Here is a 27,582-nt window from a genome sequence, read left to right on the forward strand (position 1 = left end):
GGTACTCAGTGAATTTATAACACAACTACTGTACAGTAGAGAGTCAACTCAGGCCGGCTGGACCCTGCCAGTGATTCAGTTCCATGACGGTCAATTTAAATCCTCCCTTGTTGTTCCTCTCTTGCTCTCCCTGTGGTGATGGGTTCCAAACAGTCACCACTCTGTGGGTGAAGAGGTTTCCCTTGAATTCTCTGCAGTCTGAAGAAGTCGAGCTGACTGCAGTTCTGACTGAGATGTTCTTCGCCCCTCTAATCTCTGGGCTAAGGAAGAATGACATTGGTAGTTAACCTCCTTATTCACTGCACATTTCCACATTATGGGTCATTTTCCCTGCTTCTCAAAGGTTGTTAGAAAACACCACTGTCCTCTAAAGACTGAAAGCAGAATGGGAAACCATCAGTTGGATGTTCAATGAAACAGGGTCAGAAACCAGAGGCAGGTCTGCACAGGGCAGAGTTTGGGGCTCTGGACGATGGTTGGGGTAAGAACGTATGATGAGGAGAAGGGAATCAGCAGCGGGGCATGGCAACGAATGGCAGAGTAACAACATTTGGAAGCTGATTGACAGAGAAAATCTTTTGTTTCTCTGACCGATGACACAAACAATACCTGTGGTGAGGTGCTCCACTGGTCGAGGATGTGTGTGTTGGAAATGGTTTTATCTATTGAGGGAGGTGTTCCTGCTTGTTTATCCTGTAATATTATATCCAGATGGTTATTATGGATTGTCCTATCTGAAATAATGTATTGATTATCACAGAATTTGTCAGATTTTGATCCTGAAACGGGATCAGGCTTGAATTTATGGTGCCTTTATGAAGTGATGGAGGGCATTCATGAGTTTGTATTTTAGAGCAAGATTTTGGTGAATGATATTTACCACTTGACTGTACCTTTGTAAATGATCAGATTGAGTTGAACTGCTGCAGGATCCTGGAATGTGTTGGATTGTGTCTGGTTTCTCTTGGCATTTTCTGTACTTTCTGCCTTGTTTGTTTGTATTTTCAATTTTTTTTTCTGTTTGTTAACCAGCTTGTCCTGTATTTCTGCAAGGAACCCCTCTGTTTCTGGGAAGAGGTCTCCAACTCTCAGTCAGGTTCTCGAAGCTTCCTTGTCACCATCTCATCTGCTCAGATCATTGGGATGTCTCCCATGGAGGGTCATACTCATTCCACTGGTTAATGTTTTCTTCCATAGTGATGATTCATTTCTCTGAGTTGGCCTCTCATTGAAGTTTTCTGGCCTGTATTCCTTATCACGATGGCATACACACACATGGAGTGCTGAATCCTGTTGATTTTTGATGAAAGTGTATACTTAGAAGTTTAATCTGACTGTTGTGTGATTTCTTTTTCATGTGTGTTAATTCTCTTCCTCCTTCTGTCCAAGGTACTGTTAATCTAAGTGGGTTTGAGTGTAAATAGTCTTTTCTAAAGTTCTTACTTATCTTTGTAAATTTTACGGATTGAAGTGGCAGCAAGATATTTTTTTAAAAAGTCAATGTTGGTATTGATGAAAGTGTTTATTGCCTTTGTTGTATTTGTTAACCATTGAGCTCTGTTTGGCAGGTTTTTTTAAGCCTTGAACTAAATTTTGTCAAAGGTTTTCCCTATTTCACACTACTTTCTATTTTCTTTGCTTGTATTCCAGGTATGTGGGTATCAAGAGTCCCGATGAAGGGTCTTGGCCTGAAATGTTGATTCCCATCCATAGATGCTGCCTGACATGCTGAGCTCCTCCAGCACTTTGTGTGTAGTTCTATAGATTTCTAGCATCTGCAGGTCCTCTTGTTTCCCGGATACATATGTTTTTTGAAAGAACAAGCTGGTGGTGGGGTTGTGTGGATCTGTTGGTAAAATAGTAAATAAAATCATTAGAAAGAGCTGGCATAGGGTTGGAAGGTCTAGAACCTGTGGGTAGAATTAACGAACAGCAAATGTAAAAAAAAATCCCTGATTGGAATTGTATAGAGACCCCCAAACAGTAGTGAGTATGTGGTCCACAAGTTACAATGGGAGATAGAAAGTGCGTGACAAAAGGGCAATGTTACAATAGTCATGGGGGATTGTCATGCAGGTGATTAGGAAAATTAGGACGGTGTTGGTGTCAAGACGAGGAATTCCTAGAATGTCTACAAGATGCTCTTTAGAGTAGCTGGTGGTTGAGTCCACTTGGCGATCAGCTATTCTGGATTGTGTGTTGTAATGAAGTGGAATTAATTGGGTCACTTAAGTTCAAAGAACCCTCAGGGGCAAGTGATCATAATATGAACAAATTCACCCTGACATTGGAGAAGGAGAAGCTAAAGTCAGATGTCGAAACAAAAAAGGACTAGGGAGGCATGAGAGAAAATCTGGTCAAAATTGATTTGAAAAGAACATGGGCAGGGATGAAAACAGAGCAGCAATGGCTGATAAGAGAAACCAAAGACAACATAAAAACGAAAGAGAGGGCACAGAACAAAAATGACTAGGAAGTTAGAGGATTGGGAAGCTTTTAAAAACCAACAGAATGCAACTAAAATAATTAAGAAGGGGAAGATGGAATACATAGGTGAGCTAGCCAGTAATATTAAAGAGGATACCAAATTTTTCTTCAGGTATATATAGTGTAAAAGAGAGGTGGAAGTGGATATCAAACCACTGGAAAATGATGCTGGAGAGGTATTAATGGGGTGGGGGTGCAAGGTGATGGCAGGTGAACTGAATAAGTATTGTACATCACTCTTATCTGTCGGAGACACTGGCAGGAATATGAAAGTCCCAGCTGTCAGTGGTCAGAATATGTAAAGTTACGTTACTCGGGAGAAGGTTCTTGGGAAACTGAAGGTTAATAGGTCACCTGGAACAGATGGTGTACACCCCAGATATCTGAAAGAGGTGACTGAAGAGATGAGGAGCCATTAGCAATGATCTTTTGAGAATCGTTAAGGAAATTATATCCTCAGAAGTCTTTTCCGTCACTACTCCCCCCTCCCAATTTCACCTATCACCTACCACTTCTTCCACCCCTCTCACCCCCACACTTCTTCATCTGACGTCTCATATTTTTCTTCCCCCACTCCTGATGAAGGGTCTCGGCCTGAAACGTCGACTGTTTGCTATTTCCAACATATGCTGCCTGGTCTCCTAGATTGCTCCAGCATTTTGAGTATGTGTTGCTTGGATTCCCAGCATCCACAGATTTTCTCCTGTTCTTGATAAAAGCAAAAGTGGGCTGACATAATATAACAAGAAAATGGTGGGAAGTTGGAGAATTGGAAAACTTTTACATAACCAACAGGAGACAACTTTAGAAAAACACAGGAGAGACAAGATGAAAAATTAAGGTAAGTGAGCCAATGATATCAAAGTTCAGATATATAAAGAGTTCAAGGGAGGCAGGAGTTGATGAGTTGATATTGTACTGCTGGAAGATGATGCTGCTGAGTCAGTAATAGTTAAGAAATAGCGGCTGAGTGTAATAAGTATTTTGTGTCAATTTTCACTGTGTAAGACACTAGCATTATAAGACTATAAGACATAGGAGCAGAATTAGGCCATTCAGCCCCATCGAGTCTGCTCTGCCATTCTATCATGTCTGATCCTGGTTCTCACTCAACCCCATGCACCTGTCTCCTCGGCATCTCCTGTAATGCCCTGACTGATCAGCAAACTACTAGCTTCTGCCTTAAATGTACCCACAGACTTGGCCCCCACCGCCGTGTGTGTCAGAGAATTCCTGGTTCCTGGTTCTTGATCCTTCGAAGTATTCCGCATGGAGTTTAAACTGGAGATGGTGGTGGGGGGGGGGGGGACGGTTGGTGGGCTTAAGGAGATTTTTCAAGAGCTCCACAGATTCACTGCTCTCTGACTGAGTAAAATCCTCCCCAACTACTCTAAAAGGTCTCTCCGCAGTTTCGAGGCTGAGCCCGCTGTCATGGAAAAGTCCTCTCCTCACCCCGCCCCCCCCAACACCGCTCCCACCCCCACTTTGCCCGGACCATCGGCCCCGCTTGCAGGGCAACAGTCTGCCGGTGTTTGCCCCCCAATGTGGTGAATCGCCACCACCGTGGGCTCAGACATTTCCACAGATGAGCCCCTCCTGTCCCCACCGGGACAAACATCCTGTCCGCCCCCTCTCTCACCGTCTTCATCCTCTCCCTCCCCGGGGAACCGGCATCAAACCGACGGGCCGAGCGGTCTCCTCCTACCTCTCAGCGACACATCAGACTCCGGCCGCAGGAGACGCTTCACAAACGCCCCAACTTCCCTCGGAGGGACATGGAAATAAATCAGAAAGCGGACATATACTTTGGGATTTGCTCCGCTTTGAAGGTGATTTCGAGCTTGTGCGGCAGACGGGTCAGCGAGGGTAACGCCCTCTCGGCTGGTTCGCCTCCGCTATTGGTTATAACCCGTGATTGACATCGTTGTGCACCAGTGGGATTTAGGCAGCTTTTGAATCCTCTGTTGACAGCGGTGGAAGGGCGAGGGGGGGGGAGGAAGAGGCTGGTCACGTGATTAGCAGACTAGTCGTTAAACCGATAAAGCTCGAGCTCGCCAGTGCGTGGGTGACGTAAGACACCGCGCATGTGAGGGCAGATCCCGGTGTGTGACGTTAGGCGCGTGGCTGCGCCTGTGTGACGTCACCTGTAGGGCAGCGCTCGTATTTAAAAACAACTGAATGGACGTTTCTTATGATTTCGGTGGGACAACAACATTAATCACGGGTTTCATCACTGAATCCAGTGTTGTGAGATGTAAAGTCCCCTGTTATGTGTCCGGCTGTGCCGTGTTGTTGGTGGAGTGGGCAGCGTGGTGTTTGTCTTGATTCGGGTCACAACACCAGAATTGCCAGCGGGGTCCACACACAGTGTATTAGTGACCAGAAAACCTCCCGTCCCTGCAGTCTTTGTCTCCTGGTAAACTCAACACCCTGGCAATGTGGACCATAGACACCCCTTCCTCTCAGAGTCAGGGGATCATTCAGACAGCTGATCAAAGAGAGGAATTATATTTATTGGTCATTAAAGTTCACCCAGATTCGTTTAGACGGATTTGATGTGGAGTTCGGGGGTCACAGTGAAAGGGCGGCAAGGCTGAACTCTCTCTCTTGACCAAACAGTCTTTCCAGCTGAGGCAGCAATTCACAATTTACTTCCTCAGACCTTTCATACCTCTCACCTGCTTTTCACTTCTCCCTGGGTCTTCTCCTCCATCCCTTTCTCCTATTCTCTAATCTCCTCTGCTACTAGATTTCTTTTCCCTCCTGCTCTTGAGGTGTCCCACCGACCTGGCTTCAACTATCATCTTCGAGCGAGCCTTTTCCTCAGCCGCCCTGTTTTTATTCAGATATTTCCCCTCTTCTTTCTCAGTCCTGAAGAAGGATCTCAACCAGAAACGTCGACTCCTTTTGATAGATGCTACCTGACCTGCTGGGTACCTTCAGCATTTTGAGAATTGTTTTGGATTTCCAGCATCTGCAGACTTCCTCGGGTTTGTGATTTACTTCTTAGTCGTCACTTCGGCCACCGCAGACTCTGCGGAGACCTCTGACAACCGGCGGCGATGTGCAGACCTCCAGCTACCAGTGGTGCTGCGGAGACCTCCGAGCTTCCTGCTGGATGCAGGCGCAGTGCCGACCCCAGGTGTCGCCGTGGTTCTCCGGCGAGAAAGCGGCTGATGTCGGGTTCGTGTAAATCGGGGGCCGGTTGCAGTGGAAAATCATCAGTACCGAGCTCTGTCGAACGACTGGAGGCTTCGCCCTCTCCGGTATCGTAGAACCATAGAACATTACAACACAGAAACAAGCCATTTGGCCCTTCTTGGCTGTGCCGAAACATTTTTCTGCCTAATCCCATTAACCCGCACCTGGACCACCTCTCACCCATGTACCTGTCCAAGTTTTTCTTAAATGTTAAAAGTGAGCCCGCATTTATCACTTCATCCGGCAGCTCATTCCAAACTCCCATCACTCTCTGTGTGAAGAACTTCCCCCTCCCGTATTCCCTTTAAACTTTTCCCCCTTCATCCTTAACCCACGTCCTCTGTTTTTTTTTCTCCCCTAGCCTCAGTGGAAAAAGCCTGCTTGTATTCACTGTATCTATACCCATCATAATTTTATATACCTCTATTAAATCTCCACTCTTTCTTCTACGCTCCAGGGAATAATGTCCTAACCTATTCAACCTTTCTCTGTAACTGAGTTTCTCAAGTCCTGGCAACATCCTTGTAAACCTTCTCTGCACTCTTTCAACCTTATTAATAGCCTTGATACTAATAATTTGGTGACCAAAACTGAACACAATACTCCAGATTCGGCCTCACCAATGCGTTATGCAACCCCACCATAACATTCCAACTCTTATACTCAATACTTTGATTTATAAAGGCCGACGTACCAAAAGCTGCTTTATGACCCTATCTACCTGTGACGTCAGTTTTAGGGAATTTTGTATCTGTATTCCCAGATCCCTCTGTTCTACTGCACTCCTTAGTACCCTACCATTTACCTTGTATGTTCTACCTTGGTTTGTCCTTCCAACGTGCAATACCTCACACTGGTCTGTATTAAACTCCATCTGCCATTTTTCAGCCCATTTTCCCAGCTGGTCCAAATCCCTCTGAAAGCTTTGAAAACCTTCCTCACTGTCCACTACACCTCCAATCTTTGTATCATCAGCAAATTTGATCCAATTTCCTTTTACCACATTTTCATCCAGATCATTGATATAGATGACAAATAACAATGGACCCAGCACTGATCCCTGTGGCACACCACTCGTCACAAGCCTCCACTCGGAGAAGCAATTCTCTACTACCACTCTCTGGCTTCTTCCATTGACCCAATGTCTAATCCAATTTACTACCTCTCCATGTATAGCTAGGAACTGGATCTTCCTAACTAACCTCCCATGCGGGACCTCGTCAAAGGCCTTACTGAAGTCCAAGCAGACAACATCCACTGCCTTCCCTCCATCCACTTTCCTGGTAACCTCCTCAAAAAACTCTAATAGATTGGTCAAACATGACCTACCATGCACAAAGCCATGTTGACTCTCCCTAATAAGTCCCTAACTATCCAAATACTTGTAGATCCAGTCTCTTAGTACTACTTCAAATAATTTACCTACTACCGACATCAAACTTACCAGCCAATAATTTCCCAGATTACTTTTAGATCCTTTTTAAACAACAGAACAACGTGAGCTATCCTCCAATCCTCTGGCACCTCACCCATAGATATCGAAATTTTAAATATATCTGCCAGATCCCCTGTAATTTCAACACTAGTCTCCTTCAAGTTCCGAGGGAATACCCTGCCAGGTCCTGGGGATTTATTGACTCCAATTTGCCTCAAGATAGCAAGCAGCTCCACCTCTTCAATCTGTATAGTTTCCATGACCTCATTACTTGTTTGCCTTATTTCCATAGACTCCATGCCAGTTTCCTTCTTAAATACAGACACAAAAAAACCATTTAAGATCTCCCCCATTTTTTTTGGTTCCATACATAGCCAACCACTCTGATCTTCAAGAGGACCAATTTTATCCCTTAAAATCCTTTTGCTCTTAATATACCTGTAAAAGCTCTTTGGATTATCCTTCACCTTGACTGCCAAAGCAACCTCATGTCTTCTTTTAGCCCTCCTGATTTCTTTCTTAAGTATTTTTTTTGCACTTTTAATACTTCTCAAGCATCTTATTCGCTCCCTGTTTCCTATACATGTCATACATCTCCATCTTCATCTTTATCAGAGTTCCAATATCCCTTGAGAACCAAGGTTCCTTATTCTTATGCACTTTACCTTTAATCTTGACAGGAACATACAAACTCTGCACTCTCAAAATTTCACCTTTGAAGGCCTCCCACTTACCAATACAGGAACAACCTGTCCCAATCCACACTTTTTAGATCCTTTCTCATTTCTTCAAATTTGGCCTTATTCCAGTTTAGAACCTCAACCCGAGGACCAGATCTATTTTTATCCATGATCAAGTTGAAACTAATGGTGTTATGATCACTGGAACCAAAGTGTTCCCCTATACACACGTCCGTCACCTGTCCTAACTCGTTTCCTAATAGGAGATCTAATATTGCATCCTCTCTAGTTGGTACCTCTATATATTGATTCAGGAAACTTTCCTGAACACATTTTACAAACTCTAACCATCTAGACCTTAAACAGCATGGGAGACCCAATCAATATGTAGAAAATTAAAATCCCCTACTATCACTACTTTATGTTTCCTGCAGTTGTCTGCTATCTCTCTGCAGATATGCTCCTCTAATTCTCGCTGACTATTGGGTGGTTTATAATATAACCCCATTAATGTGGTCATACCTTTCCTGTTTCTCAGCTCCATGGCCTCGGTAGACAAGCCCCCTAATCTGTTCTGCCTGAGTTCTGCTGTAACATTTTCCCTGACTAGCAATGCCAACCTGCCACCCTTCATTCCTCTGCCTCTATCACGTCTGAAACATTGGAACCCTGGAACATTAAGCTGCCAGTCCTGACCCTCCTGCAGCCAAGTTTCACTAATGGCTATAATGTCGTAATTCCATGCGTCAATCCATGCCCTCAGCTCGTCTGCCTTCCCCACAATACTCCTCGATTGAAAGACACACCTCAGAAGATTATTACCACCACACACAACTCTTCTATTTGTGACTCTGCATGAACTTTGGTTCCCATTGCCTTACAAATCTAGTTTAAACCCTCCCCAACAGCGCTAAAAACCTCCCCGCAAGGACACCGGTCCCCTTGTAGTTCAGGTGTAACCCGTCTCTCTTGTACAGGTCCCACCTGCCCCAGAAGAGATCCCAATGATCCTGAAATCTGAAACCCTGCCCCCTACACCAGTTCCTCAGCCTCAGTCAAAGTAAGAGTTAAAAATTTCAATCATTTAATCACATATTATGCACCGTTTGTTATTTCGGAGTACTGATTTGTAACAGTGGACACATCATGCAGCATCCACCCAAGCGAAATTTCTTAAGTTTGGCTGTGCTGGGGGGCTATCAGCCCCTATATTAAGCTGCTAGCCAAAGCAAGACTTACATAAGGATAGATGACTGAGTGAATCCCTTCCCACATTCACAGCAGGTGAACATCCTCTCCCCAGTGTGAACACAGTGATGCACATTTGGTTGATTTGGCTGAGAGAATCTCTTCCCAATGTCTCAGCAAGTGATTGGCCTCTCTCCAGTGTGAACTGACTGGTGTCTCTGTAGTTGAGATGACCAAGTGAATCCCTTCCCACAGACTGAGCAGGTGAACGACCTCTCCCCAGTGTGAATTCGCTGATGTACCTTCAGATTAGATGACACAGTGAATCCCTTCCCACAGTCCAAGCAGGTGAACGGCCGCTCCCTGGTGTGAACTCGCTGGTGTGTCATTAGGGTGGATAGCCAAGTGAACCCCTTCCCACACACTGAGCAGGTGAACGGCCTCTCCCCAGTGTGAACCCGCTGATGTTCCTTCAGTTTAGATGACCGAGTAAATCCCTTCCCACAGTCTGAGCAGGTGAACGGGCTCTCCCCAGTGTGAACTGACTTGTGTACCAGCAGGTCAGATGACCGAGTGAATCCCTTCCCACAGTCTGAGCAGGTGAACGGTCTCTCTCCAGTGTGAACTGACTTGTGTACCAGTAGGTCAGATGACTGAGTGAATCCCTGCCCACAGTCTGAGCAGGTGAACGGCCTCTCACCGGAGTGAACTCGCTGATGTACCTTCAGTTGAGATGATGAAGTGAATCCCTTCCGACAGACTGAGCAGGTGAATGGCCTCTCCCCAGTGTGAACACGTTGATGTACCTTAAGATCAGATGATGAAGTGAACCCTTTCCCACAGTCTGAGCAGGTGAACGGTCTCTCCCCAGTGTGAACTCGCTGATGTACCTTCAGTTGGGATGAGCAAGTGAACCCCTTCCCACAGACTGAGCAGGTGAATGGCCTCTCTCCAGTGTGAACTCTCTGATGTACCTTCAGTTGAGATGACGCAGTGAATCCCTTCCCACAGTCTGGGCAGGTGAACGGCCGCTCCCCAGTGTGAACTGACTGGTGTCTCAAGAGATGGGATGACCGAGTGAATCCCTTCCCGCAGTCTGAGCAGGTAAAGGGCCTCTCCCCAGTGTGAACTCTCTGATGTACCTTCAGTTTAGATGACTGAGTGAACCCCCTCCCACACACTGAGCAGGTGAATGGCTTCTCCCCAGTGTGAATTGACTTGTGTACCAGTAGGTGGAATGACTTAATGAATCCCTTCCCACAGTCTGAGCAGGTGAACGGCCTCTCTCCAGTGTGAAGTCGCTGATGTACCTTCAGTTGAGATGACCAAGTGAATCCCTTCCCACAGTCCGAGCAGGTGAACGGCCGCTCCCTAGTGTGAACTTGCTGGTGTGCCATTAGGGTCGATGACTGAGTGAATCCTGTCCCGCATTCTGAGCAGATGAATGGCCTCTCACCAGTGTGAATTCGCTGATGTACCTTTAGTTTAGATGAGCAAGTGAATCCCTTCCCACAGTCTGAGCAGTTGAATGGCTTCTCCTCAGTGTGAACTGACTTGTGTACCAGTAGTTCGGATGACTGAGTGAATCCCTTCCCGCAGTCTGAGCAGGTGAACGGCCGCTCCCCGGTGTGAATTCGCTGGTGAGCCATTAAGTCAGATGATCATGTGAATCCTTTCCCAGAAGTTCAGCTGATGACCAGCCTCTGCCCAGTGTGAACTGACTGGTGTGTCCACAGGTGGGAAAACCAACTGAATCCCTTCTCACCCACAGAACTGGTGAATGGCCTTGCCCAGTGTGAACTTGCTGATGTACCTTCAGTTGAAATGACCGACTGAATCCATTCCCACTGTCTGAGCAGGGGAATGGCCTCTCCCCGTGTAAGATGACGGGCGTGTCAGTCGGTCAGATGATCGAGTGAATCCCTCCCCACAGTCTGAGCAGGAAGGATGTTCGAGTGAATCCCTTGCTCCACTTCTTAATTATTTGGACAGAGACAGCAAAACTGGTGTGTTGTGTTCGAGATTCCCGTAGACAAATTCCTTGTCATTTTTAACCTGTAAAAAGATTTACAAAATCCATCAATGGATGTACGACAACGTTTCAGATGAGATCACTTTAGTTGCCAAGGTGTGATCTGACATCACACTGTTACAGTGAAGTTCAACCCAAGTTGGAGAGAGAAATTATTTTCTAACTGGGCACAGTGCTGGTATCTGGAATGACCATCAAATTCTCTGATGCTCTTCCTGTCTGTATAAGAATGGGGCATTTCTGCCATCTCCAATCTGTGACCTGGCTCAGTTTGACTCTCTCCATTGGTATTATTCCCTGTTCCCACTGAGCTGCATGGGCTCCTGGCCCCACAGTAACTGAAACACTCTCACACAAATAGCTGGCAGTGCATTCCACGCACCCAGCACACTCTGTGTAAAAAACTTAGCCTGACATCCCCTTGGTATTTATTTCCAGCACCTTAAAACTGTGCCCCCTCGTGTTAGCCATTTCAGCCTTTGGAAAAAAAACCTATGGCTGTCCACACGATCAATGCCCCTCATCATCTTGTATACCTGAAAAAGGCTCTAAACATAAACAAGGAAATTATACATCGCTTTGAGGATTTGTTGGAAGTATTCAAAATTATGAGGGTATAGATAGGGTAAATGCAAGCAGCTTTTTCCACCAAAGTTGGGTGGGATGACAACCAGACGTCATGGGTACGTGGGGAAGGTGAAAATTTAATGGGAACATGTGGAAAATCTCTTTACTGAAATGGTCATGAGAGTGTGGAATGAGATGCCAACACAAGTGGTGAATATGTGCTCAGTTTCACCATTTAACAGAAGTTCGGATGGGAGCCTGGATGGTAGGGGTATGGAGGGCAATCGTCCTGGTGCAGGTAGTTGCATTAGACAGCTTAAATGTTTTTTCAGCATTGAATAGATAGGCCAAATAGCCTGTTTCTGTACTGAACTACTCCATGTTTCTGTGACAGAGAAGCTGGCCAAACTTGTTTGGAAGGGAAAAGGTAGGAGTGACAATGGAGCAGCAATGGCTGGAGTTTCTGGGAGCAATTCGGGAGCTGAGTGATCGATACATCCCAAAGAAGTGGAAGAATTAGAAAGGCAGGAGGACACAACCATGGCTGAAATGAGAAGCCAAAGCCAACATAAGAAGCCAAAGAGAGGGCAAATAATGAGCAAAAACTATTGAGAAGCTTTTAGAAACCAACAGAAGACGACTAAAAAAAAAAGTCAGATGAGCTCTGGGGTGGAATTATGATATTGGAGTCATTAATGAGTCTTGGTAGCACCCAACAGTGTGAGGCATTTAGAGGAACAAAATATCCAGGGCCTCAATTTCTCTTGAAAACCACAGTTCCCTGGACCAGTTGCCTTTCCACTTTTATTTTGACAGGCACATACAAACTCTACACCCTTGAAACTTCACTTCTGAAGGCCTCTCACTTACCAAGTACTTCTTTGTCAGAAAACGGCCTGTCCCAAACCACACTTGTCAGATCCTTTCTGATACCATCAAAATTGACCTTTCTCATATTTAGAATCTCAACCCATTGTCCAGACCTCTCTTTTCTCATATTTACTTTGAATCTCATGGCATTATGGTCACTAATTCCTGTTTTTACTCCCATATAAATCCTATTTGTGACAGATGTCACTTTGAGGTGGCTTCTTTGACTTATATGTTCTGATCTCGCCCCTCTTGGAAAAATTCTGGAAAGATATTTTTGATATTATTTTAACAGTTTTGCATTTTGATTTACAACTCCATCCAATTATGGCAAGTTTTGGTTTGCCAATGACGGAACATAGATCTTTATCCTCTTCAGCTTGTCAGATAATCCCACTTGTTACATTAATGGTCAGAAGATCCATTTTATTAAATTGGAAAGAAACCAACCTCCCCCTACTACATTTTAATGGTTTTCCCAAACTATATCATGTTTAAATTTAGAAAAAATCAGAAGTGTCACGATTCGAAGAAGGAGTCTGAGAGTCTGAGTGGGAGTGCCGAGAAAGACATTTTTGAAATTTTCGTTATTTTTTTTTCTCCAACGGCATTCTGAGAGGCGGGACTGCGCAGGCGTGTGACGTCGGGCAGTGCAGCGCGGCAGATTTAAAAGGGCAGACATCCTGCTTCGGGTTTGATTTGAAGAAGGAGTCTGAGAGTCTGAGTGGGAGTGCCGAGAAAGACATTTTTGAAATTTTCGTTATTTTTTTTTCTCCAACAGCATTCTGAGAGGCAGGACTGCGCAGGCGTGTGACGTCGGGCTGTGCAGCGCGGCAGATTTAAAAGGAACAGAGCCTCATAGAGCGGGCAGCGGAGTTTGCGGGCGGCGGAGTGAGCCAGGAGCAGAGTGAAGACTTAAGGGCTTCGGCTCAACGGGCTTAGGCGGAAACAGGCGAGGCGAGGGAGGTTTGGCATTCATTTTCTGTTGTTATTTGAGGAGAGGGGCAGTATGAGTGTGAGGGCAGTTTGCTGTTCTCGGTGTCGGATGTGGGAGGCCCTGGAGTCTACAAGCCTCCCGGACGTCTACATCTGCGCCAAGTGTATCGAGATGCAGCTCCTAAGGGACCGCGTTACGGAACTGGAGCTGCAGCTCGATGACCTTCGTCTGGTCAGGGAGAGTGAGGAGGTGATAGAGAGGAGTTGCAGGCAGGTGGTCACGCCAGGGCCACAGGAGGCAGACAAGTGGGTCACGGTTAGGAGGGGGAAGGGGAAAGGTCAGGTAATATGGAGTACCCCGGTGGCTGTGCCCCTTAACAACAGGTACTCCTGTTTGAGAACTGTTGGGGGGGACAGCTTACCCGGGAGAAGTGACAGTGGCCGTGCCTCCGGCACAGAGTCCGGCCCTGTAGCTCAGAAGGGTAGGGCAAGGAAGAGGAGGGCAGTTGTGATAGGGGACTCGATAGTAAGGGGGTCAGATAGGCGATTCTGTGGACGCAGTCCAGAGACCCGGATGGTAGTTTGCCTCCCTGGTGCCAGGGTCTGGGATATTTCTGATCGTGTCCAAGATATCCTGAAGTGGGAGGGTGAGGAGCCAGAGGTCGTGGTACATATAGGTACCAATGACATAGGTAGGAAAAGGGATGAGGTCCTGAAAGGAGAATATAGGGAGCCAGGAAGGGAGTTGAGAAAAAGGACCGCAAAGGTAGTAATCTCGGGATTACTGCCTGTGCCACGCGACAGTGAGAGTAGGAATGCGATGAGGTGGAGGATAAATGCGTGGCTGAGGGATTGGAGCAGGGGGCAGGGATTCAAGTTTTTGGATCATTGGGACCTCTTTTGGCGCAGGCGTGACCTGTACAAAAAGGACGGGTTGCACTTGAATCCTAGGGGGACCAATATCCTGGCAGGGAGATTAGCTACTGAGATGACTTTAAACTAGAATGGTTGGGGGGTGGGAATCAAATTAAAGAGGCTAGGCATGAGGAGGTTAGTTCACTACAGGGGGATGGGAACCAGTGCAGAGAGGCAGAGGGGTGTAAAGTGAGGGTAGAAACAAAAAGTACTATGGAGAAAAGTAAGAGTGGCAGGCCGACAAATCCAGGGCAAGCATTAAAAAGGGCCACTTTTCAGCATAATTGTATAAGGGCTAAGAGAGTTGTAAAAGAGCGCCTGAAGGCTTTGTGTGTCAATGCAAGGAGCATTCGTAATAAGGTGGATGAATTGAAAGTGCAGATTGTTATTAATGATTGTGATATAGTTGGGATCACAGAGACATGGCTCCAGGGTGACCAGGGATGGGAGCTCAACGTTCAGGGATATTCGATATTCAGGAGGGATAGACATGAAGGAAGGGAAGGTGGGGTGGCGTTGCTGGTTCAAGAAGAGATTAACACAATAGAAAGGAAGGACGTAAGCCGGGAAGATGTGGAATCGATATGGGTAGAGCTGCGTAACACTAAGGAGCAGAAGACGCTGGTGGGAGTTGTGTACAGGCCACCTAACAGTAGTAGTGAGGTCGGAGATGGTATTCAACAGGAAATTAGAAATGTGTGCAATAAAGGAACAGCAGTTATAATGGGTGACTTCAATTTACATGTAGATTGGGTGAACCAAATTGGTAAAGGTGCTGAGGAAGAGGATTTCTTGGAATGTATGCGGGATGGTTTTTTGAACCAACATGTCGAGGAACCAACTAGAGAGCAGGCTATTCTGGACTGGGTTTTGAGCAATGAGGAAGGGTTAATTAGCAATCTTGTCGTGAGAGGCCCCTTGGGTAAGAGTGACCATAATATGGTGGAATTCTTCATTAAGATGGAGAGTGACATAGTTAATTCAAAAACAAAGGTTCTGAACTTAAAGAGGGGTAACTTTGAAGGTATGAGACGTGAATTAGCTAAGATAGATTGGCAAATGACACTTAAAGGATTGACGGTGGATATGCAATGGCAAGCATTTAAAGGTTGCATGGAGGACTGGGAGAAATTCAGAGTTCAGCAGAGGAGGACAAAGGGCTTAATTAGGAAGGGGAAAAAAGATTATGAGAGAAGACTGGCAGGGAACATAAAAACGGACTGTAAAAGCTTTTATAGATATGTAAAAAGGAAAAGACTGGTAAAGACAAATGTAGGTCCCCTGCAGACAGAAACAGGTGAATTGATTATGGGGAGCAAGGACATGGCAGACCAATTGAATAATTACTTTGGTTCTGTCTTCACTAAGGAGGACATAAATAATCTTCCAGAAATAGTAGGGGACAGAGGGTCCAGTGAGATGGAGGAACTGAGCGAAATACATGTTAGTAGGGAAGTGGTGTTAGGTAAATTGAAGGGATTGAAGGCAGATAAATCCCCAGGGCCAGATGGTCTGCATCCCAGGGTGCTTAAGGAAGTAGCCCAAGAAAAATAGTGGATGCATTAGTGATAATTTTTCAAAACTCGTTAGATTCTGGACTAGTTCCTGAGGATTGGAGGGTGGCTAATGTAACTCCACTTTTTAAAAAAGGAGGGAGAGGGAAACCGGGGAATTATAGACCGGTTAGCCTAACGTCGGTGGTGGAAAAATTGCTGGAGTCAGTTATCAAGGATGTGATAACAGCACATTTGGAAAGCGGTGAAATGATCGGACAAAGTCAGCATGGATTTGTGAAAGGAAAATCATGTCTGACGAATCTCATAGAATTTTTTGAGGATGTAACTAGTAGAGTGGATAGGGGAGAACCAGCGGATGTGGTATATTTGGATTTTCAGAAGGCTTTTGACAAGGTCCCACACAGGAGATTAGTGTGCAAACTTATAGCACACGGTATTGGGGGTAAGGTATTGGTGTGGGTGGAGAGTTGGTTAGCAGACAGGAAGCAAAGAGTGGGAATAAACGGGACCTTTTCAGAATGGCAGGCGGTGACTAGTGGGGTACCGCAAGGCTCAGTGCTGGGACCCCAGTTGTTTACAATATATATTAATGACTTGGATGAGGGAATTAAATGCAGCATCTCCAAGTTTGCGGATGACACGAAGCTGGGTGGCAGTGTTAGCTGTGAGGAGGATGCTAAGAGGATGCAGGGTGACTTGGATAGGTTAGGTGAGTGGGCAAATTCATGGCAGATGCAATTTAATGTGGATAAATGTGAAGTTATCCACTTTGGTGGCAAAAATAGGAAAACAGATTATTATCTGAATGGTGGCCGATTAGGAAAAGGGGAGGTGCAACGAGACCTGGGTGTCATTATACACCAGTCATTGAAAGTGGGCATGCAGGTACAGCAGGCGGTGAAAAAGGCGAATGGTATGCTGGCATTTATAGCGAGAGGATTTGAGTACAGGAGCAGGGAGGTACTACTGCAGTTGTACAAGGCCTTGGTGAGACCACACCTGGAGTATTGTGTGCAGTTTTGGTCCCCTAATCTGAGGAAAGACATTCTTGCCATAGAGGGAGTACAGAGAAGGTTCACCAGATTGATTCCTGAGATGGCAGGACTTTCATATGAAGAAAGACTGGATGAACTGGGCTTGTACTCGTTGGAATTTAGAAGATTGAGGGGGGATCTGATTGAAATGTATAAGATCCTAAAGGGATTGGACAGGCTAGATGCAGGAAGATTGTTCCCGATGTTGGGGAAGTCCAGAACGAGGGGTCACAGTTTGAGGATAGAGGGGAAGCCTTTTAGGACCGAGATTAGGAAAAACTTCTTCACACAGAGAGTGGTGAATCTGTGGAATTCTCTGCCACAGGAAACAGTTGAGGCCAGTTCATTGGCTATATTTAAGAGGGAGTTAGATATGGCCCTTGTGGCTACGGGGGTCAGGGGGTATGGAGGGAAGGCTGGGGCGGTGTTCTGAGTTGGATGATCAGCCATGATCATAATAAATGGCGGTGCAGGCTCGAAGGGCCGAATGGCCTACTCCTGCACCTATTTTCTATGTTTCTATGTTTGATCCTTCGGTTAAATTTGAAGAGACTTGGAAGCCATTTATTCAACATTTTCATATGATGTAGTTTGACCTTTACTGAATCCTTTTTATTAACTTAGAATATGTGAATAGAGGAGCGTAGTTGACGACATTAATGAATGTATTCGATCTAATATATTGGTTCAACCTTGTTTTGTTCTGTTTGCTTTTTTTAGGGTTTAGCAATTAGTTCTATTTCTTTTTTTTTGTTTTTTGGGTTTTTTTGCAATATCATTTTCTTCTCATTTCTTTTTTCTTCATGATTAACTATATCGAGAGTTTGGAAGTCTATTACACTTGGACTATTTGTAGTATTTTTTGTATATGTTTAATAACAATAAGGTAATTCCAATCTTTGTATCACTATTGTTATTATGTTTATGAACTTGAAAATTAATAAAAAGATTAAAAAAGAAAAAAGATCACTAATTTCTGTCACCAGTCCTGGGTCATTTCCTAACAGCTTATTGCACACTTCAATGTCAGGAATTCTACGTACTGATCAAGAGCACATTTGACAAACTCTTCCCCCTTTTACAGTATGGGAGTCCCAGTCAATATATGGAAAGTTAAGATCACTTACTGAATCAACTTTTGTTTCTTGGCATGGTCTGCGATCTCTCTACAACTTTGTTCCTCTAAATCCCTCAGACTGTTGAGTGCAACCAAGTCCCAATAATGGCTACAACATCATAATTCCCTGCCTGAGCTCATCTGGCTTTCCTACGATGCTTCCTGCATTGTGATATACACAGCTCAGCACATTCATCGCACCACACTCAATCATTTGATTGCTGACTCTATGTGAGGTCTGAACAACATCTGACTGGTGTCAAGAAAACAAACTCTCTCTCATTGTCACAAAAACAAAGGAGCTGATTGTGGATGACAGGAGGAATGGAGACAGGCTAACCCCTATTGACATCAATCGATCTGGGGTTGAGAGGGTGAACAGGTTTAAGTTCCTCGGCATAAATATCACCAAGGATCTCACATGGTCTGTACATACCGGCTGTGTTTTGAAAAGAGCACAACAGCACCACTTTCACATCAGATGGTTGAAGAAGTTTGGGATGGGACCCCAAATCCTAAGAACTTTCTACAGGGACACAATTGAGAGCATCCTGACCGGCTGCATCACTGCCTGGTATGGGAACTGTACTTCCCTGAATCGCCGGAACCTGCAGAGAGTGGTGCAGACATCCCAGCACATTTGTAGATGTGAACTTCCCACTATTCAGGACATTTACAGAAATAGGTGTGTAAAAAGGGCCGAAAGGATATTGAGAGACCCAATTCACCACAACCAAAAACTGTTCCTGCTGCTATCATCCAGGAAACGGTACCACAGCAAAGGACAAACAGGATCCAGGATATCATCTTCCACCCGGCCATCAGACTGATTAAGTCATGCTGATACAATTGCATTTTTATGTTACATGGACTGTCCTATGTACAAACTATTTATTATAAATTACTATATTTAGATGGAGACGTAACATAAAGATTTCTACTCCTCCTGTATATGAAGGATGTATGTGATAAAGTCAATTCAATTCAATTCAATTCAATTCACCCTACTATCTGTTCTGTCATTCTGGCTCCCATTCTTCCTACAACTTACTTTAACCACATCACCCCCTCCCCCCACACGAGCACAAGCAAGCCTTACCACTGGGATATTAGTCCCCTCTTGTTCTGTTCCCCTAACTAACGAATCCCCTATCACCACCTTGACTTTCCTCTGGCAGGTAATCCCCCCCAACAGCTTCTAAAGTGGTCCAACTGTTGTTGTGCAGGTTAGCAACAAGAGTACTCTGCAATGGCTATTTAAACTCATTCTCCTTCCTGACTCTCACCCAGTATCATGTGTCCTGCACCTTGGGTGTAACTCACCTCTCTTCATGTCATATTTATCAACCCCTCCAACTCCTGGATGATCAGGAATTCATCCATTTCAAGTTCCAACTCCTTAACGTGCAGGGTTACAAGCTGCAGCTGGATGCATATCTTGTAGGTGAGGGCATCAGGGATACTGGAGGTCTCCCCACCGTCCCACCAATGTCCTCTCTAATTTGTAATGACCAGTGTGCACATAAATCTTGTACTGTGCATTTTTATACCCAGTGACAACATGTGTACAGTGAATTTTATATAGAGACCCTGACGAAGGGTCTCGGCCCGAAACGTCGACTGTACCTCTTCCTAGAGATGCTGCCTGGCCTGCTGTGTTCACCAGCAACTTTGATGTGTGTTGGGTAAATTTATCTGATTGTTAATTGAGCAGGAGGCTTTGTGCTGGGTAAATTACTAAGAGAACATGGATCCACTGCAGTCGATTGACATGAGTGGGCCAGGAGCAGCCCTACACAGTATGTGTGAGAGTTTTCCAGACAAGGAGAAGGATTTGCGAATGTTGAGTGCAGTGGTGAATAAGAAATTGGGGACAAAATGTGGCCACTGGGGGGGAGGGGGGAACCTGGGATACTACCTCATGAGAACAAGCAGTAAATTCGATATGGAAAAAGAACGGTGGAAAGAAGTGGAAATTGTTAAAAAGGGAATGGAAAGAAAAGGCAGATGTAAAGTGGAGCAGTATATTATTAGCATGTTGGGGGAATGATGCATGTGACAAAGGGATAGAGGTATGTACTGGAGTAGGAACGCCAAAGGTTGGAGGACGCTAAAAGCAGAGCGTGAATAGGTGAAAGGGGCCGAAAACGAGAGCAGGAAAAACAATGTAAGCAAACCAATGCCGCACTAGGTAGGAGAGAAGGGTAGAAACATCAGTCTAAAGTTCGAACTGATAGGGAAACAAGGGATCCTGAAACCGTGTCTGGCATACCGACCCTATTTGAGGACAGTGACTGTGATGAACTGCCCACCTGAGTGCTGCCCAAACCACGAGCAGGAGTGGGGAGAGCCCTCAGTGATTCCTCTCTCTGCACCCTGGAAGCCCCAAGAAATGATAATGATCATGAATCAGGCCCCAGATAGAAAAGAAAATCCAGCACAGTTTGCTCAGTATGTCTGCAGTACTACAGAAATGTACAATGCGACCCCACAAGATTTATTCTGTCTCTGCTGCATGATTCTCTCAGCTGATGAGGGGTGGAAATGGAAGGCAGAATTGAGATACCAAACCTATCAGGATTTACAGGCGGGAAACCCTAATGAGAATGATCAGACAGAATGGATCATTCAAGCCTTGGAGAGGGCTCTCCAACAACCTTCAAACATCACTAAAATACTTTAATGCAAACCTAAGCCTGGGGAATCGGGACAAGACTATTGAGCGCGATTTGTGGCCTGCTACGGCACTTTCACAGGAGACCAAGCCTTCAATGATGGGAATCCGTTCCCCCAGTTTAATGCCTTACTGCTCCAATGCTTACCAACTAAGTTAGCCAACACGATTAAAACAAATAACATGGATTAGACTGATAATGACCGAAATCGAATGCGACGAGCTTTGACATATTATTGGGACCCGGCTTTCAAATCCTGATCAACCCCGAAGGGAACTAATATACTAATATTAAAAGTGAATATGTTAGCGGAAGAAGGACGCGAGCAAGCTATATCTGGGGATCAGAAATGGGAACAAAAACCTACCAAGGGACAGGTGGGGACAACAACGTGTTCAGAAATTGACAAGCAAGGAAGCTTCCTAACATGAGTCCCACCCCTCGGGAAAAGCCCAATGTAATATTGCAAGTTGCTGGAATTCCAATTCCGTTTATGATTGATATGGGGGCAACCATAACCACTCTCAATCAGGAAGTAGTATCAGAAAAGAGATTCCAGCTATCAGATTCTACAATCACTCTGTCTGGGTCTGAAGGCACGGAACGTACGTATTCACATACTCAGCCACTGAAGGTGGAATTCCAGGGAGACCCAGTGTGTGGTTTCATTTACAGTCACCACCAGTCAGGGGTGTAATCTAGCAGGGAGAGACTTGCTCTGTCCGTTGGAAGTTGAGATTCTATGCATGGACAAGGGTATCACCCTGGTACTAGCGAACAATCGACTGCTTCCCCAGTTTCCGCCCCCCCAGTGGTGGGAACTTAATCTGAACTCCACTGCATTTGAACCCCTTCTGCCAGCGGCCAACTCTCATGTGACTCTGTGCTATGACCCTACGGGGTGCTCAACTGAGGAAAGCCAATATTATGCACCCCTCGAGGGACAGACGTTCCCAGTCACGGTGATTGGAGAGGTTAAAGCAAGAGAGGGCAGTGCATTACTTGCCGAAGTTCCGGATTTCCTTTTGGCCACAGACAGGTCTGGTGGTTCCCCATACCACCATTAGGGTTTGCCCTGGGTTCAAGCCAAAGAACTTAGGGTTCCTTGCCAACACCTTGACGAAACAAGCCTCCAGCACCGAGCGAGACTAGCAAGACTTGGCCACTGGCCAACTCCGATACTGGAAGGAGTCGGAGGTGAAGATGGGACATCTGAAGACACTCTTTTAATATTGACTGAACTCAAGACTCATCTCTGGGCAATTTCAGGCCATTAAGTTGACAGCACCAACTGCTCCCCTGTCCGGATCACCGTGAAGGAAGGACAGACTTTCCCATCCATTCCGCAATACCCCCTCAAGCCCGAGGCAACGTTTTATGAGGATGGAAGTTGTTTTGTGGATCCAACAGGAAAATGATATTCTGGCTATGCGATAGTGACAGACAGTGAAATAGTTGAGCAGGCCTCTTTTGAAGCAGCTGTCTCCGCCCAGAAGGCTCAGTTGTTTGCTCGGACTCGTGCCTGTATCCGAGCAACAGACTAAAGTGTGAACGTTAACACAGACTCCCGTTATGCATTTGAAGTTGCACATGACTACAGGGCTCTCTGGAAAAATGGGAATTCCTGACTTCCTCTGGCCACCCCATTAGTAATGCCGCTCTACAGCTACCTCAAGTTTTGGCTATTATTAAATGTGCGGCCTACACCCGCATGTCCGACCTGGTCACTAAAGGCAATGCTTTAGCAGATAAGACAGCAAAAATTGCAGCAGAATCCTCGGTAGTTGTAGTTTCCTTGGATTCCCGTCAAGCAACCCTCCGTGACTTAAGCAGGATGGGTTTGCCAGACATGCGGGAGGTAGGTACTTTTCACGGGGACGCCTCTGAGGAGGAGCGCAAACTGTGGTCCCAGGTGGGGTGCCAGAAAGACCCCGATCTAGGTTTTTGGATCAACCCAGTGGGACAGGTTTGTGTTCCTGCACAGTTTTTACCAATATCGGTCGATTATATACATAATTGAACACACCTAGAAAAGGAGGGAATGGTTGGTAACCTGTACCCTGCACACCGGGTATGACTCCCTTGACAGGTGGACCTATTTTATGTCTACAAGTTGATTATATTGAATTGCCTAGAGTACATTGCTATCGATACTGCTTAGTTATTATAGATGTGTTTAGTAGATGGATTGAAGCTATTCCAACTACTAATAATACTGTTATGACTGTTGTGAAGATATTATTACAGGAAATATCTCCCAGGTACGGCCTGCCAGAGATGCTGAGCTCTGACAATGGCCTACACTTTGTGGCAAAAGTAAACAAAGGAGTATGTAACGAACTAGCTAACAAGCAACAATTCTACTGTGTACAACACCCACGGGCCGCTGGCATAGTGGAAACAGCCAATGGCACTCTGAAGAGTAAATTGGCCAAACTAACAGCAGAGACTGGACTCACTTGGTGAAGGTCCTACCGTTAGTCTTATTGCACATGAGGGTTACCCCACAGGGGGGAACAGGGTTGTCACCAGCTGAAATCATTTGTGGACAGCCCATGAGGACACCCTGGGGACCAAGACCTTGTGTACCATTGCTCCCAGAAAGTCTACCAGCAAAATTGGATACGCATACCCTCGGGGAAAAGATGGGGAATTATATATGCCAACTAACCAAAATTTTCTAAGCATTACATTCACAGGTACGACAGGCTTACAAGGAAGAGAACTACCCCGCAGAGAGGAGTGACTATCCCACCATAGAACCTGGGAATTTTGTTCTGATTAAGAACTGGGATTGAGGGAAACTCTGACCTCGGTGGAGAGGACCATATCAGGTGTTATTGACCACTACCACGGCTCTGAAACTGAAGGCGCAATCTCGGTGGATACATCGAACAGACTACAAACGTGTTACTGCAGGAACTGAGTAGTAGGACTCTTTCAGACTAAAGGAAAATGCGTTGGTTGATAGTGGTGTGATTAACCTCTCGGTTTCTTGCCATGGACTGTCATTTTAGGAGAGAGTGCCTGAGTGACGTCAGCCGTCGGCTTTCTCGGCTCCTGTTTGAGAGAGAGAGAGCAAACTATTTGACTATACAGCGTGTTTACATTGCATATGTGGATTTTGTTGGAGCATCCTGTGGCTACCACTTTTGTTAACCCTTAGCTGGTTTCGGGTGTGTTATGTGGGAACCACTTGTGAGAAGGGATATTCTGTGGAAATCACTGTCGGTAATACCTTGTGTTTTGGATCTGGATTAGGAAAACCTTGTCACAAGACAAGATCACAAAACAAAGGAGCAGAAGTAGGCCATTCAGCCCATCGAGTCTGCTCCGCCATGTGGTATCCACCCGTGTGTTCACCCTTGCCTGGTTGGTAGTTCCCTTTGAAGATGGTACCCCTGTGATAAGCTACGTTTGGTGATAATTCAAATGTGGATTTGGAACGACAATGGATAAGATCTACGGCAACTGTTAGCCTGTTTTACCACCGTGGAATTCGACGTAATTGCCTTCTCTTGACATTCACCTTGGATTACAAATATCTCTCATCATTTATTCTGTGGATGAACTGAACTTTCATACTTTACCATCTAAAAGCTTTAAGCTTGGTATTCCCTGAGCTCAATGGTTTGGGAGTTACATTTACACATATCTATACTCATAACACTGTTAACTTTAGATTATCTTGCTTAAGTTGTTATATTATAAGTAGATACTAATAAAGATAGTGGTTTGAACATCAAAACCAGACTCCAGATGTCATTTATTGCTGCTGCTTCATTTGAACCGTTACGGGTATGTAACAGTGGTGTTCGTGTTTATGACTTTGAGAGGGCTCACCCCAGCATCTGGGGGCACCCATGTTAACACCTTTCTGTCACACCTATGCCAAACAGGTAGAACTAGGGACCTGCTGGGTTTGTGGTGAAATTCCCCAGCATGGTAAAACTATGATTCCAATGTCAGTAATCCCGCTCAACCAGAGTGAGGAACTCTCAGTGGTCCAGTCAGAGATGACTGTGGCTGTCAGTGTTTTGAGGGATGGTATCTCAGGCCCCCACCAAATGGAAATTCCGATACTGGGAATCATGCATCCTGGCCATATTTGCAGGTGCCCAGCAGCAGAGAAGCTGAGACTGAGCGATTTTGGATGATCACTTTTCTCTCCTATGGAGTAGCCAGGAATTCACGAGAGGTAATCAATTTGGCTGCAGCACTTGAGGAGCTGGCCACAATACTGCAGGGGCCCTGACAGAAACACAGGCCCAAGTAACAGAAATATCCACTGAAATGATTGCAATCCGGCAAACAGTCCTACAGAATCGTATGGCTTCAAATTTTATCCTAGCTGAGAAAGGGGGAACCTGTGCTATTATTGACACAGAATGCTGCACCTATATCCCTGATGAGTCTACTAACATTACATCCCTCTCCGAGCACACTGCCAAGGAGATTGACAGCATCAAGAAAGTAGGGCAGGATTTACACGGGTTCACCAAAGGGTCGAAATTGTGGTCTTCGAAGGCCTGTTCGGTAATATGTGGGGCATGATATTGCATTATGCCCTAATAGTTGTACATATCATTGTAATAATTACTGTTGTAGGCTGTTTTTACCCACTGATATCAATGCTGTACTCTACTAAACAATAGCAGTCTGTTTTTCTGAAAGAAACTGCAGATGATCAACAGATGTGCTAAGCCATGCTGAGCCATATTTCTTCTTGAGGGTAGCTAGCTAGGGTTTCAGGATGCTTATCTCCTTGTGCACTCATGCATAGAGATAGGACAGCTTCAGTCTGTTCTGTGGGTGTAAGCCATTATGACTATTTTGTCATTCGGCGCTGTAATAGTAAATAACTTTGGGCTCCAGCCTGTCTTGTGTGGGGGATATCTGGATGGATATACCTGTGGTGTAAGGGGAATTGTTAGTCAGCTAGTGGATTGGGCAGGACAGTCATAGACTGTTCCCGTTTGAGTGACTGACTGAGTAAGCTCCGGGTGCTTGGAATAAAGAGTTTGTACTTATACGGTCTTTGAGTGACTTTATCCGGATTCCACTTCCACAGAATGGGAGTGGTTTTAAAGGGCTGGGTTGCTGGAAACACATTACCAGACCTGGAGTGATTACAACTGGGTCTGGCAGAGGCATACATAGCTGGTTCTTCTGGGCACATTCAGTCTCACTCCAACTATTTCCTACCTTCCTTTGTACAGGTATGTAATGTCTAAAGGACCAATCTTTGAGTAAATGTAACTCACCAAACTTTCTCCTGACTGAATCACTAGTTTCTCAGAGTCAGAAGGATTCTCTCCAGCTGATGTTCTCAATCCTCAGGCTGGTTCACTTGTTGTTGTTCCCTCGTCTTCAGTTGTGGTTTGATTCCAGTTGTGGGTTTTTCTTCCAATTAATGTCTCACTTTAACATGAAAGATAAAGAAGCACATTAACAATAAAAAGGAGAACCAAACATTTCTGCTTAATGTTACTAAGAACAAAACTCACTGAAATTTAAACATTGAAGGCAAATACAATGATCTCAGTGAACAATCTTTTATTGTCCCTCACACGTCACAAAACGATATGGGATAAGAAGGAGCCATCATTCAGTCATGGTGAGACATAAGACACAGGAACAGAATTAGGTGATTCAGTCCATCTGGTCTGCCCCATCACTCAACCATAGCTGAGTTTTATTCCAACACCATATTCCTGCCTTCCTCCTGTAACCCTGAAGCTACTTAGCAATCATGAACATATTAATTTCTGTCATAAATATACCCAAATGGCAGCTTCAACCAATCTCTGCGGCAACAAGTTCCACAGATCAGACATATTTTCCCCAAATTTTTTTTCTCATCTCAGTTTTTAAGGGAAGCATCTTTATTCTGAGACTCTGCTGTGAGATTACAGACTCTCTCTCTAAGGGAAACATCCTCTCCATGTCCACTGTATTTTTCAGCATTCAGTAGGTTTACTTAACCATACATCCCCCCACCACTCCCACCGTCCCTCTGAACTCCATTGACCACAGGTCCGGAACCATCAAATGCTCCTCATACATAAAGCTGATCATTGCTGAAATGCCGAGGAGTGATTGGTAAATTCGTGGCCTAAGGTGGAAGGCGCCAATTTTAAAAAAAAACTAGCATTTTTCAATTATCTGAAACAGAAATACCACAAAAGTTATTAACTCCAAACTTTCTGCATAATCACTCAAAGAGTTGAACTACACGTGCATGTAACGAGAGCTGTATAACTTTAGGCCTTCTAACTTAGGCCACGAACTTATCAATCGCCCCTCTTACAGCTCCGGCACCTAAAAAAATTGCCACTGCACCCCTGCTCCGGCCGTCCGGTAGAATAGTGCTCCTTTCTCAGTGCCCTAACCCAGATTTACACAACCATGAGGAAATCTTACTCACCGCCGCCCGAACGGCACACACCGGCAACTGCGTATGCGTTTAATGGGAGGTTCTCCGCAGCACCTCCGGTGGCCGGAGGTCTGCTCATCCCACCAGTGGCTGGAGGTCCATGCAGCGCCACCAGTGGCTGGAGGTCCATGCAGCGCCACCAGTTGCCGGAGGTCCATGTAGCGCCACCGGTGGCCGGAGGTCCATGCAGCGCCACCGGTGGCCGGAGATCATTCAGACAGACCTCCTCCGGCAGGCACTGCACAAGGAGGGCATTAAAGTGGGGGGAAGCGTTTCCCTGACCAAAGTTGGGATCCCCGGCATACGTGGCGCAAATGGAAGCAAACCTGTCAAAAAACTCGGGACCGTCCTCGTCTTTCCGAGGTTTACAATTCAATACTCTGATGAGATCCATTGGTTGGGACAAGGCCCTTCTCAGGGTGTCTCCAATGCGTTGGATCTGGTCCGGGCCCTGGGGGAAAGCGGCACTAAAAGCCGCCCAATCTGCATGGC

General features: G+C 45.5%; 1 protein-coding gene across 2 annotated transcripts; it reads right to left on the bottom strand.

The window, feature by feature from the left end:
* Positions 1-447: 447 nt before the first annotated feature.
* LOC140206913 (uncharacterized) lies at positions 448-27,138 on the bottom strand. 2 transcript variants are annotated; one of them, XR_011888425.1, is made up of 4 exons: positions 27,082-27,138; positions 25,919-26,075; positions 9,043-11,046; positions 448-1,846 (listed from the first exon to the last, which is right to left on the bottom strand). XR_011888425.1 is itself a non-coding variant. In XM_072275191.1 (2 exons), the coding sequence occupies exon 2, from the start codon at positions 10,638-10,640 to the stop codon at positions 9,165-9,167; it is 1,476 nt and encodes a 491-aa protein (XP_072131292.1). In that variant the 5' UTR covers positions 10,641-11,046; positions 25,919-26,217; the 3' UTR covers positions 8,603-9,164. The 2 variants fall into 2 exon arrangements, 1 of the variants encoding a protein (XP_072131292.1); XM_072275191.1 differs by lacking the exons at positions 448-1,846; positions 27,082-27,138 and having other exon boundaries at positions 8,603-11,046; positions 25,919-26,217.
* Positions 27,139-27,582: the final 444 nt, after the last annotated feature.

The sequence above is a fragment of the Mobula birostris genome, chromosome 13 (genome assembly GCF_030028105.1).
Source record: "Mobula birostris isolate sMobBir1 chromosome 13, sMobBir1.hap1, whole genome shotgun sequence".
Taxonomy (NCBI): Eukaryota; Metazoa; Chordata; class Chondrichthyes; order Myliobatiformes; family Myliobatidae; genus Mobula; species Mobula birostris.